This window comes from Pelodiscus sinensis, chromosome 10 (assembly GCF_052426305.1).
Source record: "Pelodiscus sinensis isolate ZL-2025 chromosome 10, ASM5242630v1, whole genome shotgun sequence".
Taxonomy (NCBI): Eukaryota; Metazoa; Chordata; order Testudines; family Trionychidae; genus Pelodiscus; species Pelodiscus sinensis.
The window spans coordinates 51,514,073-51,528,444 of NC_143061.1; the positions used below are offsets into that span (position 1 = coordinate 51,514,073).

At 48.6% G+C, this 14,372-nt stretch overlaps 1 protein-coding gene and 1 non-coding gene across 6 annotated transcripts in view; one reads left to right on the plus strand and one right to left on the minus strand.

Annotated features, from left to right (window-relative positions):
* NGEF (neuronal guanine nucleotide exchange factor) overlaps positions 1-14,372 on the plus strand; it is a 96,736-nt gene that overhangs the window by 17,758 nt on the left and 64,606 nt on the right. For all 5 annotated transcript variants that reach the window (XM_075937389.2, XM_075937392.2, XM_075937388.2 and 2 more), the window contains one exon: positions 6,122-6,227. In XM_075937389.2, coding sequence (XP_075793504.2) covers positions 6,122-6,227 — 106 coding nt within the window. The remainder of the gene's footprint in view (positions 1-6,121; positions 6,228-14,372) is intronic.
* The window catches only part of LOC102447502 (uncharacterized), a 74,527-nt gene continuing 61,269 nt past the window's right edge, over positions 1,115-14,372 (minus strand). Inside the window, exon 6 of the transcript XR_016350375.1 lies at positions 1,115-4,133. This is a non-coding gene — a transcript (uncharacterized LOC102447502). The remainder of the gene's footprint in view (positions 4,134-14,372) is intronic.

Sequence of the window (14,372 nt, forward strand, 5' to 3'; positions counted from 1 at the left end):
GATTAACCAATTAACTGATAAGCAAAAGCTTATAGGTTAATGCTATAGACTACATGCATTTCCCTCCCCCCCACTCCCTGGTAAGTATTTTAGCAGGCTGGCCAGCAGCCCAGCTCAGTCCTGGCTTGCTCCGGGTCTGGGACCTACCCCCATTGTGGCTCTGCATTTAAAGTGTATTAGGAGCCAGGGCGGCTCATGCTGGGTCTAGGAGCACAGACTCCCCCCCCACCTCCGGGCTGGGGCTGCTGCCACCCAGTGCAGGGTGGCAAGGAGCCGGTCTCCATGAGGGAAGTTGTTTTTTAAACTGGCTCCCCTCACAGACCAGCTCCCTCCTGGCACCCCGTGCTGCTGCCTCTGATAGAGAGGCAGCAGAACGGAGTGGCAGGGGGCTCCCCAGGAGTGGGGCTGGAGTGCACTGGCTGCCAGCCCCGCCCCCGGGACTATAGAATAGTCGACTAAGCGATAAGAATTCATGAGGTTAATCAACTGTTCAATTAACTGATATTTAACATTCCTAGTCTGCACTGGGAAGTTACTGAGCTGTAAATCAGCCTCTGGCACTAACTTTCGAGGTGTCCACACTGGCAAGGCACTTAGTGCGCACGAGCTCAAGAGCTGCTGAGCTCTAGGCAAATCACCCCAGCGAGAGGTGTAGAGCTTACTGAGCTCTGGACACAGCGCTAGGGTGCCACTGTGGGCACCACGGGGTAGTACTGCATCATGATTGGCCTCCGGCACCCTTCCCACAATGCCTTTTCTTGTCTCTCTGGTCATCTGTTTGAACTCTATGGCCCTGCTCTCAACCCTCCAACGTGCCCTTTTTGAAATGTGAAAGTCCCCTTCCTGTTCGCTCGGCAACACGTGGTGTGTTCTCAGTGCATCTTTCCAGCTGGCCAAACCTGCTCTAGGCACCAGGAGATCCCCTGCTTGGAGCCGAGCCGAGGTGCTGGACCTCATCAGTGTTTGGGGAGCAGAGGCGGTCCAGTCCCAGCTGCGATCAAGCTGTGGGAATTATGATACTTACGGGCACATCTCAAGATGCATGACCGAATGGGCCCATGACTGGGACGCACCGCAGTGCAGGGTAAAAGGGAAGGAGCTGTGAAATGCCTATTACAAGGCGTGGGAAGCCAACCACAGCTCCAGTGCTGCGACCATGACCTGCAGGTACTACAAAGAGCTGGATGCGATACTTGGAGGTGACTTCGGGGCTCAGGGGCCATCCATCAATGGACCGAGCCATTAGGAGGAAGTTGTGGCTGATGGTGATGGGGGGGAGGACCCAAAGAGGCATCCATGGAGACTTGCAATTAGCAGCTGTTTTGCACCCCTGGTAAGGCAAGCCAGTCGCAGCCCCCAGAGGCTGTGAGTGATCCACCTAGAGCGGGAGTTGGGTGTCAGGAGACACTCAAGTGAGTTGCCGGGAGCGGGAGGGTTACAGCAGGAAGGCTGGGTTCTGTCTCTCATGCAGCTGCTGTGCCACACATCTCTGCACATTTGCTGGCAAAGCAAATAGGGTTTTTCTCCCCGAAGGCTGCCATTCCCTCATGACTGTGCCATCAACTGGGAGCAGAGAACCATCGCCACAGAAAGACAAGCCACGGATGGTCGCGGACAGATCTTGCGGTTGAGTAAAAGACCCTCCTTTGCTTCCCTGCTCACCCGAGGCAGCAAAATGTCTTCCAGGATGAACACAGTAATGAGTGGCTATTACTAACTGCTGGGCCTTCCCACGGTGCTCTCCCCAAGTTACACTCGCCCAGAGCACAATACGGCCATGCGTGAATGAAATCCCCTGCTCCCTGCCATGAATAAGAATCCCTGCCCTGCTGCACCAAGGATGCGACCGATGGGCCTGCACGCTTCCATCAGCACAAGTCCAGTGGTCGCCTTTCCCACTCCAAGCTGATTGGCGGCCAAGTGGAAGCTGTCTGGAGTGGCCAGCTTTTCCAGTGTGATCGCCACATGCTTCTTCGCCCCGCTCTCACTCACATGTCTGCACCGCAGGGTGGGGGCGAGCTCAGCACACAGTCCCAGGGACGTGGCTTTCCTCATCCAAAGCTCTGTGGCCACTGCTCATCATCCCAGGCTCGCATGATGATGTGATCCCACCACTCAGTGCTTGTTTCCTGAGCCCAAAAGCGGCACTCCACTGTGGTCAGCCTCTCCGCGAATGCCACAAGACCGCTCGTGTCATACGTGTCATGCCGTTCGTGACATGTTAGTGAGACCTGTCAGCATTTTTGTCAACAGCTGCGGATCTGTTTCCGCAGACCGAGGAGGCAGGGCACAGAGCACAAATGCCATTGGAAGATGGTGCCAAATGCAGAGCTGCCCATAGGGCTCTGCTCTGAAAGCCACTGCAAGAGCCGCAAGTGGCGGCTGACAGAGTGGACAGCCAGGAGCGTTTTCGCCGCTGCGCTCTGTGAGCAGCGCTGTAACTGCCAGCCCGTTCTGTCTGCCAGTGTAGCCACGGCCAGTGCCAGGAAAGTATTAGTAGCTCAGCTCGAACGGCCAAGTAATCACTTGCAACAAGAACGTGTTCAAAGACAGCACCTGAGTGGGCTTGGAACCCGCCTTCTGCCTCTCTGAGGAAAACTAGTACATGCTGGGAAGCCCCCCAGCAAGCAGGGTGGGAGCCAGTTTGCCAGAACAAGGTTGTGAGGACGGGAGGGTGGAGTGAGTCCTCTGCAAAAGAAGAACTGCACAGGGAGGGCTGGGGAAATCAACACAACAGTGAACTGGAAGGCAAAGTGGCCAGGGACGCCTGCTGCAACATGCACATTATATTTTAGAATCTATACCAAGAGTGGGCAAACTGTGGCCGGCAGACCACACCAGCCCCCTGAGTGCCTTTTCCTCCAGCCCCCGACTGCCTTCACCTCCGCCCCCCGACTGCCTGCCAGGGAGCATGGTCAGGGACTTGCTCCCCTCCAACTCTGCTTGCCAGCTGGAACACTAGGTGGGGGAGTCAGAGCTGTTGGCAGCATGGGAATGTTCATTTTTTGAGGGCTCCCCAATTCGCTGGAGCTCTGGGCATGCCCCTTTGGTCCAATGGCTAATCCATTGGGAGGAGGGCAGGTCTGCCTACTCAGTTGTGCCTACACAATCTGCCTACTCAGTTGTGGCCTGCAGGTATAAGTTCTGCCCAGCCCTGTTCCAGGTGTTCTGGGTGCGAGGCAGGGCACAGAAGCATTCTGCCCTGTCCTCCAGCACAGAAGCACACTGCCCTACCCCCCGCAAGTGAGCCAGGCTTCCCCTGCCCGCATAAGGGTCATGCCCTTCCCCTGCCCCAAACAGAGGCCTGGGGTTCTCTCAAGAAAGTGGCCATCTTCTGCTTCCCCAGCCAAGGTGCCCACTTGACTCCTTCAGGCAAAGGGCTCGCTCTGCCCTGCAGAATGTGCACCAGGAAAGCTCTGTCCTTGTCCAACCCAGCTTCTGAGCAGACAACACAAGAGCAAGGAGCTGCTGCTTAATATTCTGCTACTGTTCTCAGTGAGGATCCTGGGCAGACTGTCTGCATCCAAGGCAGACCTCACCTCCGTCCTGTGAGTGCAGCAGCTAAACAAGGTCAGATCTGGTCTGTCTGCCTCTGCTGCTTAGCCACTGCGTCACTGCAGCAGGACCAGCTTAGAAGGGGCATCGCTCCTGCACAGCCAGAGCATCACTGCGCCAGGACCAGGGTACAGAAGGGCTGTGCTTCTGTTTTGCCACAGCACCACTGCAGAAGGGCCAGCTCAGAGCAACGCTGCATGTGCCCGCGACAACCTTGGTGCAGCCTGACCCGCTTGGAGCAGTGCCTCTCTCCTGCATGCCCACCGTGTCATTCTCTGCTCAGAATGGGGCTTTCCTCCTGAATGCCTGCAGCAATAGGGTCGTTCAGAGCAATTCAGCACATCAGGCAACCCAGCAAAGTCTGCTAGGAGAAATACTTCTCTCCCCTGCATCACTAGCCACAAGCCCAGTCCTGGGCTATCATTTCTCCAGTCAGCTGGAAGGGTGTACGCAGCTGTCTGAGGTCTCCCTCGCCAAGCCGGACGCTGTTCTCAGTCACAGCCATTGTGCCGCGTATGTTTTGACACAAGCCTCAGTCTCATTGCAGGAACCTCTTTTCACAGCATTTGCCAAAGGACCTGGAAACAAAGGATGGGTGAGCACTTTTATCTTAATTTCAAACCCACTTCAATAGCATGAGCCCAAAAGTTTGACTTGCATGTTAACCTGTTCACATTGCACTAAGAGAAGACCCTGCAGCAAAGGAGAAGGGAAAGGAAGAGAAAGCCAGTGAAAAAAGGAGGATGGAATAGAGAAAAATCCAATCTGAAAAGTAAGACGCGAGAGCAGAGAAAGGGAACAAGAGAAAAAGCAAACCTAAAGGAAACTAAACCCAGCCTGGACAATGGCCTCATTGTGGGGTAGTCCTAAGAGATAACATAGGCTTTCCTTTAGCTAGCGAGAGAGGCTGGTTTTTGTAACCAAGCTCTTCTGGCAGGGGCAGAGGGTTTAAATGAGAGGAGAAAAAGTTAGGAGGACTCACACTAGAACCCGCAGACACTGCACCACAGATTAGCAAAACCTTGGCCGTGCCATTCCCTGTGAAGACCCAGTGGCGTCAGCTCAGAGGGTGTCTCTTCACTTAGGGCTCGGACCTGAACTCGCTCAAGAGTGAGAGTTTTGCTACTGATTTAAAATGGGAGCTTAGTGCAAAGTAAATCTAAAAGAAAACACCGTGCCCCCAAGAAGCGAGGGGCACCCTTCCCTTGCTGTGATTGCCATGGTGAGCAGTGAGCTTGGTTGGGATTTCTACTACCAGTTGGACCTCCTTGGTCTGGCACCTCGGGATCTGAAGGGTCCCAAAGGAGGGAGTTTGCTGGACCAGGGGAAGTCAAGCCTCTGGCTCTTCCAGGGCTCCCCTCCTGGCCAGTGGCCTGGCTAGTGCACTGCTCCCAGCCTCCTCCAGCCCATGGAGCTCCCTTCCCCTAGCTGGTGGGGCTCCCTGCCCTCGGCCAACAGCAGCTCCACTCCTCCGGCCACAGAGTCTCTCTGCTCCCAGCCAGTAATGGATCCATACCCCCAACCAAGGGCAGCCCGTGACTATAGGCCGACTCGGCGGTCGCCTAGGGCGCCGCCTTCAACAGGGCGCCCAATGATGATGTCACCCCATTGACGGCCGTGCAGACGGGGGCCAGGGCCGGATTGCAGCTGTAAGGAGCACAGTGCGCTGGGGGGCGGGGCCACGCATGTGTCGTGTGCCCGCTGCCTGGGGCGCAGGAATGGCTCGAGCCAGCCCTGGCGGGGGCGCCGATCACACATTCCACCTGGGGCGCCAGCTGCTGCAGCCCGCCTCAGGCCGCTCCTGCCCCCAGCTGGCAGGGGCTCTGTCTCCCTAGCCGGTGGAGCTCTGCGCTCGGCTGGTGGGACTCCCCTCCCAGCCCTGCTTCAGCTGCGGGCTGGACTTCCTGCCACCAGGACACTGGCCCTCCACGCTCCCTGAGCTCCCAGCCACTGGCAACCTCTGTGGCTGGGGCTCTCTGGTCCAGTGACATCTGTGGTCCTGCCAGACCATGGATGTCTCTGGACCAGAGAATTCTGGATCACAGAGGTTCAAACTGTACAACTTTTGTTCCTCATGAACGCCACTCAGGTTCCTCTGATGGAAAAAGAAAGAGCAATTCAAGGTAAAGCTCCTTCTACTGAAAGTTTACTTCATTTGTCTTCCAGTAAACCGCCAGGAAGGAGAGCACTACTAAATTCCCGGCACAGCAAAAAAGACACCAGCACACGGTAGAAGGGCACAGCTAGTCCTAGATCCCTAAAAGGTGGAGATGAAAGTCAGTGACTCTGAAAGCCACATTTTCAGTGATCACTCACATGCACAAAAAATGCATTTGTATGTCTACATTTGCGCATTTGACTGCATATGCAATTGGGTAGATGCACACATGATCATCTGCAGGCAAGTGTTCACATATGGGCCTCAAGCCTGCTCATCGGACAAGTTGATTCTTACAAATCAATATGCAACTCATTGCATATAAGTCACTGCTTCTCCCACCTCATTCGGTACAAACAAGTTGTTGCCCAGAGTACATGTGAAAATTGCCCCTCTTTTCTATCACAGCGTCACTCGGAAGGGGAGACAGCAGGAGCAAGCCTCTGACCGTGGGTGGATTATCTTGCAAGGGACCCCCTGACGTGAGAGCCTTGGAAGAACAATGGATCCAAAGGTAAGGAGGGAAACAAGAGGGTGGGTGAAGATGGCTTAAGTTGAACAACTGTCAGAGCTACCTGGCAGAGAGAATACTGTTTTGAAAGGGCACTGGGCAATATTACATCCACCCATTCATCTCATCTCATCTTACCCTGGAATGCTGTGTTCATCCATTAAAATTATACCCATATGGCAGCTAACACTTGTGTGCCAAAACTTTATCAGCATGTGTTTGGAGGCATAGGGTGACAGACGGAAGGGGAAGAGAGAGAGGAAGAAGGGAGTGGGGAAGGTGGAAAGGAAGAAGACGAGTGCCCCTGTAGGCTTTCGTTGTGCTTTTGAAGATGCTGGACACCTTTTTTTTTTTTTAATATTGCAGTTTTCTTTCGATACACAATATGGCATCCTAAAGAGCTGGTGATACATGTTTGCACCAGGTACTCCTGTTTTGCCTAAACCCCTCACTTATGGAGGTAACAAAGGCCTTGAGCCTAAAAATCTTTCTTCAGTGCACTGCTGGGAGGTGTAGGTTGAGAGACTCCATAGATAGTGAGCAAGCACCATCTGTGGGCATAAGCAAGGTTGAAGAACAGTGCAAGTCCTCCACAGAGAGTGAAATCTCTACTTCCTCTGAGCCTACTCCCTTACTGTCCAAGATCTATGCCCTGGATGACAAAAGGAGAGGGGATGAACGAGAGAGAGTAGACTTAAGTGGGATCCTTATGGGTGCATCTACACTGCACCCCTAGCTCAAAATAAGTGATGTAATTTGAGCAATGCAAATTGCATCCCTTATTTTGAGGCAATTGCGAAATAGCTTATTTTTTTAATTTCGTGCTGTCTACACAGTACCATATTTCAAAATAACCCGCAATTCTGAAACGTCCCTTAATCCTCATGGAACAAGGTTTACAGGGACATCGGAATAGCGAGCCCGTTATATTTTGAAATAACGGGTGTGCTGTTAAGACATGGGATCGTTATTTTGGGATACCTCTGATAACCCAAAATAGCGCCTCAGTATAGACATAGCGTATGAGGTGCCTAGCTGTTCCTACTCCTCTTGTGTCTCAGTTCTGCTGCTAGGCAGGAAGAAAGGGTGGCTGCAGGACCACACTCCCTTGTACTCCCTGGCCTTTTATGTTGTGTTTATATGCACAATAATCTAAGCCTATATTGTCAAGAATCAAGCCCTGAGATTTAAATACTAGATGCATTACAATAGGTTGCGTGGTGCATTTATAGACCCCAAATGAATATCAATGAAAGATACTCTCTCACAACTCTCAAGGACTCAGAGTTTAAATGCCTAAAAAAATAAATCAGTCAAACCATATTTAAATAAAGTAAATTGTCCTGGCTGGCACTGGGTGTTCTTTGGTGTTAAACTGAGCACTTGAAATCAGACAGCTGCAGTATGCTGGAGTGTTAAACCCATCTGCCTTCCTTTTCCTCTCCCTCTGGCGTACTCCCGGCTGTCAGCCTTGCACGTCCTGACGTGCCAGTTATGCAACTGGCAAGCATGCAAATGATGATCCTAATTCTGGAGTCAAGAACAATGAGCTGCTCGCAGGGAACCAGATTCAATATACTAGGGCTCACAGAGCCTGACAGGTCCGCACAGTGACAAGTCCTGTGTCAACAGAACACAGGCAGGGTGACGGCATGCGAGGGAGAATCAGAGCTGTTGCAATTGGACAGAGATTTGGCATAAAGAATAAGACCAGAGTTTAAGCTCCTCAGATGAGCCCCTGTCCTTAGCTTCTCTGCCATAAAAACCAGCTGCAGTTTACAAGAGAGCCACTGGTAATGTGCTCTGCAGAATGAGCACAGGAATGTGAGGGTGTCGCTGTACGAAAACGGCTATTTGTCCCAATCTACCTTGGAAAGGAGCAAGATGTCTAGGGACATGCAGAGCATCTCACACTAATATCTCAGGGAAGAAAAAAGTTGGTGCTGGTCAGCAAAGGTTTATCTGAGAGAAGGAGGCTGTGGGTCTGCATCGCAGGGACCCATCCCATTGGAACAGTAAAATGGCCCCAGATGGTGCCGTGGGGGATGCAGCACCAGGCTGCTGGTGGCAGCTGCAGCAGTCGAGCTGCTTTCTTGTCACTTTGAGCAACGACAGCAACACGCAGCATCTGTGCCAGCACTGAGGGTGGGCAGGCGCAAGGAGTTTTTTTAATGCATTATTAAAATAACCGAAGTCTGCAGATATGTGAAGGAATATGTGAGTTTACAACTATAGCAGCTATGTCACAGCACCCGGCAATGCTAACATTAGTATTCAGGGCAGGACATGAGCAGCAATACTATAGCCAATTGAAATCACACGGCGAATTTGCTACAGGTACAGCAGGAAGAATCTATTTTTCTGATCTGCATTTGGACGGGACATTGGCCTTAACACCTTCTTCTGGGATTCTTACAAGTAGCAAAGAAGTTGCTTTATCTCATTCAAAGCACAGCAAATTGTGCTACAAAAAACACTTAATATAAATTAAAATGAGAGCGGTTTACTGACCACCAACAATGCCCGTGACGGTTCTTGTGGTATCCAGGACTGAGAATTGCTGTCTTGCCCCGTGCCTCCAGCACCACACTGGCTGACAAGAAGCCAGGCAAGTAATTCCCCCACACATTCCAGTTCTCCTATGCCACCACCAGTGCCACTCCATGTACAGATGATAGATTTCCATAACGTATCTCAGCAAATAAAAAGGTTCTTCTGATCCCAAAGGACCAGCCATGTTCCCAGGTCAATTTACAACTCAGATCTTACCCAAAAGGCATGCTGGAGCCAATCCTTTAGAATCTAAAATCTAAAGCTTTATTTATAAAAGCAAAAAAAAAAAAAAAAGGATGAGAGTTAAAATTGTTAATGGAATCAAATACAAACAACTATTGCAAAGTTCTTGGTGCGGACTTGTAGCTTTGATAGAATAATCTGCTGGTTTAAATCAAGTCTCTAGAATGCATCCACAGCTGGGAGGGGGTCATTCAGTCCTCTGTTCAGAGCTTAATTCATAGCAAAGATCCCCAGAGGTGAGAAGCAGGACTGAAGACAAAAGGCAGAGTTTTCCAGGCCCCTTTATATATCCCCTCAGCCATGTGGAGGGAATCCCATTGGTCTCTCAAGACTCAGTTTGTCCCGTGCGCAAGTCGCCTGTCCATGCATGACTCAGTTTTGTACAGGACGACGCCATTGCTCCTATGACGGTAGGAACGCTCACAGAAACTCTCCTCAGATGTGCATTGGCGCCTCCCAAGGCCCACTGTCAGTCAAGCACTTCTATTCACGTGGCTAAACCGCCCTTTCACAATAGGCTGGCCAAGCCTCCTGTTGAGGTATCCCAGAAATAAATATCTGAAATACAAGTACATAGCCAATCCTCACAACTCCAAATACAAAACATGATAGGTGCATACCAATAGTATAACAGAACCAGTGAATCATCACCAACCTCACTTGGCCCACTTTGTGCAAGACTTGATGCAGACATCTAACAGTGATTGCACAACACTGATGTGTATGTTCATATGACAGTTCAATAATGTCACATCTTAATCATTTTACTGACACTTAACTAACCAATCCTAATATATTGTAACATGGTTAACTAATGATATCCCATCACCTCAACTGGTTTACATGGCAAAATTAGTTATACAGCAGACAGAAACCCTACAGATAAACAGTAGAGACGTGGGGACCATAATGACAGAACAATAAAGAAATGAGGATTTCACAACCCTAACTATTGGTAAGTGGGTCCTTGCCAGACAGAACAGTATCAACCTACGCTTTCTTTAAACCTTCTAGTCTCTTCCCTTTATCTGGCGACGATAGATCGGATCGCCTTTCTAACAGCCCAAAATAGCTATATTTCCATTTGGTTGGTTTGGGATGTGTGAGGACATGATCATATGTCTCCCAGCTTATGGCTATGCCTGCTACTCAGCAAAAGGCCTTAGCTTGAGAGTAAGGCCTCAGACTGTCACAGTGAGAGAAGACCCCTCATGTTGTCCACTCCTGTGGCTTTTCCCTGGACACAGCAGAGCTCAGCTCCTTATGGTACCGCTTCCTGTTCTCTATGGTACTCACTGCCATGGTACCAGAGGAAGCTGTACTAAACAAAAAGTACCAGGGGCTTCTCTTCTCTCCAGACCAACTAGACAAAAAAACCTACATCAACAGAATCATTTCACTGGTTACTGGCATGCGGCCACCTCCGAGTGCACCACAACAATTTTTAAAGCACTTTAAAATCATAGGGACGCAGGTCTGGGTAGGACCTGGTAGGTTATACAGTCCATTCCCCCTGCTCTCAAAGGCAATCTTGTTATATCATCACCTTCATAAATGTATCAAGTTCCACCTTAAAATTAGTTAGGTTTTTCATGCCCCACTACTCCTACGGTGGGGCTGCTCCCCAGTCTCTCTCCTCTGAAACTTTCTTCTGATTTCCACTCTAAATTTATTCATGGCTAGTTTATAAACACTTGTTCTTGTGCAAACATTGTCCGTTATCTTCAATAGTTATTAGCTGTCTCTTGTGTTTACCTCTGGAGGTATTTATGGAGATTGGTCATAACCTCCCTCATCCTTCATTTTGCCAGGCTAAACAAGTCGAATTATTTTAGTCTCCTCTCATAATATAGGCTGTCTGTTACAGCAGAGGGAATAACTGATTTTTTGGCTCAGGGGCCAACACAGAAGCTTCAGTGCCAACAGCAGTAAATTCAGATTTTAATATGTCACATTTCCTGCACCTAGTTGGAGTTACTCACTGAGCATGTGCATTCCTTCCGTAATTATATTCTATTTTTTATTTTTAACAAAAAAACCCATTTTATTTCAAATAAATAAAATTCCATTAACCAAAGACAGTCGGCAAAGCCTCCAAGCATAGTTTAAGCCAGTGTGAAATAAAAATAAATCATTAACAAATTTGACAAAAAAAAGACAGCTCCAAAAGAATCCAGGAAAAGCTGTTCTAACTACAAAAAGCCCTAGTAAAAAAGTGAGCTCTTAAGATCACAGTACTTAAGTGTCACAGGATTGATACTCCCCATAACAGGTGGAAGGCCAGAGAGAGAGAGAGAGAGAGAGAACTTGCCTCTTTTCGGTGACTGCAGCCCCTCACATAGTAGTGAGGCCTCGCGGCCAGAGAGTCTGAGGCTGTCCTTGTCTTCAGGGTGGTGAGGCCTAGTGGCCAGTATCCTTCATTCATGGTCCTAGGCAGTGGTGCGTAGTATTTTGGGCATTTGCCGCACCTGCACCTGGCACAGCCGGAGGTAAGGAGACCCAGGTCCACACTATTCTACTGAGTCCCACGTTGGGTGCCCTATGGAACCAGTAGTCCTGGTCGAAGGCGCTGGAGGTTCTCCTGCACTTCCTGACTTGATGTGATTTCAGTCACACACAGGCTTTCGAGTTTGTTTCCAGGGTTCTCAACATTACAAGTCCCAATTGCAGATTCAGGTTCCAACCTCCACAAACACATTCCATGGGCCACTTCCTACCTGTGATTCCAGTTCTGACGGCTCCGCTGGGCACAACAGCCATCTGTCTTTACAGTCAACTGGGGGTCTTCAGTGGAATCAGTGTCTTCAGCCTCTGCAGCTCAAGTGGTTTCCTGGCTGGAACCTGCAGATTGCATCTGCTGTCCTCAATCAGCCCAGACTAAAATGAGTGGCTTCCTTTACACCCTCCTTCCAGCAGGAACATGCCCAGCAAAGGTGAGTGGGCATGGACCCCTCAGCCCACAGTGAATAATTAACTCTTGCTGGGCTACTCCAGGGCTTTTACACCCCATCACAGTAGGCTTTCTTGGATCAGCAGAAAAAAATAGGCTCAGAAATGAGGCCTCACAACAGAAAATGCCCTGTGTTACCATGCCCCTCTTCCCAATAGCCAGTATCCACAACTGGCAAAAGTAATCTTAAATCAAGAGTAGCAAGAAAGCATGAAGGGAGGGAGGCCTATTACAAAAATAACGTCTACATGGTCTGAGTGGCAGTTGATCAAACGGATGAAATTCCCAAGATTATTAAAAAATGAGAGTATATTTGAATTTGGCAAGAGCAAAGAAAGTATAACCCATTTCAAAAAATAATATACACAGCAAGTCTCAGAGGAATAGCCATATTAGTCTGTAACTTTAAAAGCAACGAGTTCTTAAACAGCAAGGTAGATTGTAAGAGCAAGACATTTGGCAGGATAATGTGTAATTATGGCTTTCAGAGCAATGGGAATGTCGGTGTTGCATACAGTCCAAAAATCTCCCTAGAGAAAACATGTGTGGAATGTTTTGTTAGCTTGCAGGACCCTATTTCATTTTTTTTTCTGGTTGCCTGGAATAAAGCAGGATCCCTGAAGTAGATCTGAGTGGCAGTTCCTTGTTCTGGTAGTCTTCTGGGTCTCCGGTTTGGTTCACTAGGCAAGACAATGAACAGAGAGCCTGTGAAGTTGCATCTGACTGCTCACAGGGGCTATGTCTACACTGCAGGTTTCTTGTGCAAGAAGCTTTTTGCGGAAGAGATCTTCTGCAAAAACTTGCACAAAAGCATGTCCACACTGCAAAAGTACATCCGAAAAGCGATGCGCTTTTGCGCAAGAGAGCATCCAAACTACATGGACACTCTCTCAAAAGAAAGCGCTGATAGCTATCCACAGAATGGCTACCAGGGCACCTGTGCTTTTTTCAATAGGGATTTTTTGCCCCCAAAGAGGCAGTTTCCCATCCATACACACCTTTTTGTGCAAGAGCTCTTGCGCAAAAAGGAGTTATTCCTTGTAAAAAGAGGAATACTTACACCGCAAAAACCCTGCTGTTCTGTTGATTTACTTGTGCAAAAACACGCTTGAGGAGTGGACGCTCGGTGAGTTTTTGTGCAAAAACTCTGTAGTGTAGATGTAGCCAAATATTAATTCATTTATTTTCACAACATCCCTGTGAGATGAGAGGGTAGCACCACCCCAGTGTCACAGATGGGAAACTGGAGCACAGAGAAGTTTAGATCAAAGTATCCACTTCTTGTGTATTTCCAGTTTGGGTGCCTAGGAACTGATTTGTCAGATTGGTTAGAACTTTGGATGTTCAAAGCACAGCTCTCATTGCCTTCAGTTGCAGCTGTAAGCAGAACCTTTGTAAATCAGGCCCCAGGGCATCCAGGCATTCACCCAGAAAATGAGGAAGATGCAATCAGTGGAACGTTTGGTTTAAGTGACTGACTTGCCCTACATCAGATAGGAATTGTGGCACAGGCAAGAAGAGAAACCAAGCCAATTCTCCAGGGCAGCATTCAAAGGAAGTAGCCTTGAGATCATCGCTTCGCTTCCTGTAAACCTCTGCTGTGTTTGCTACCCCCCTTCCAATTTCAGCCACAAATGAAGCAGGGATCCAACAGATACATCTCCTTTACTACTCAACCACAGCAGGTTTAGGTGATATGGAAAAAATCAGCATGTGGTCATCCTATCAGGATGTATATACTCAAGGTGGCCAGATTAAGGCTGTACAGGCAACCTCAATTCTGTCATTTCTTAGCACATCAGTGCTTGACTTTAGCGTCCTTAATAATGTTCTCATAGTGTGCATGTAATTCCCTAGATTTAAAAAAAGCAAACTGAGAAGACAGAAATTCTATGACTCAAGCTGTGCAAATAACTTGTTTTACAGCAGAGCTGAACATCTTTTTGGTTTTAGAATGACCTAAAATATTTTTTTTTCAAAATGCTCATTAAATCCAAAAAGTTGTAAATGTTTGAGATCAAATGAAACATTTCATTTCAAGGTGTTGGGTTTTTTAAATGTAATAACATTGAAGTAAAATTCAAAACAAAATATCATTTCAAATAAAAAAGTTGAAATGTTTAAAAACTTTTTTGAAAAATTTTCCCACCAACCGAAAGATTTTGGCAAATTTGACACAAATTTGCAGAATATTGTCATTGATCAAAACATTTTTTGGCAACAAAAGTTTCATCCAAAATTTTTCTTCCAGGTCTACATTATTGCATCACAAGGATACTCAGCCCCTTTATCTTAGTCCTATTTACTTCACCTAGCCAGACCCAGCCTTTCTATAGCATAGGCCTGGACCTCGTTCCCAACAGCCTGTAAAGTAGATGGTTCCTGTCCAAGAGACTGTGGCA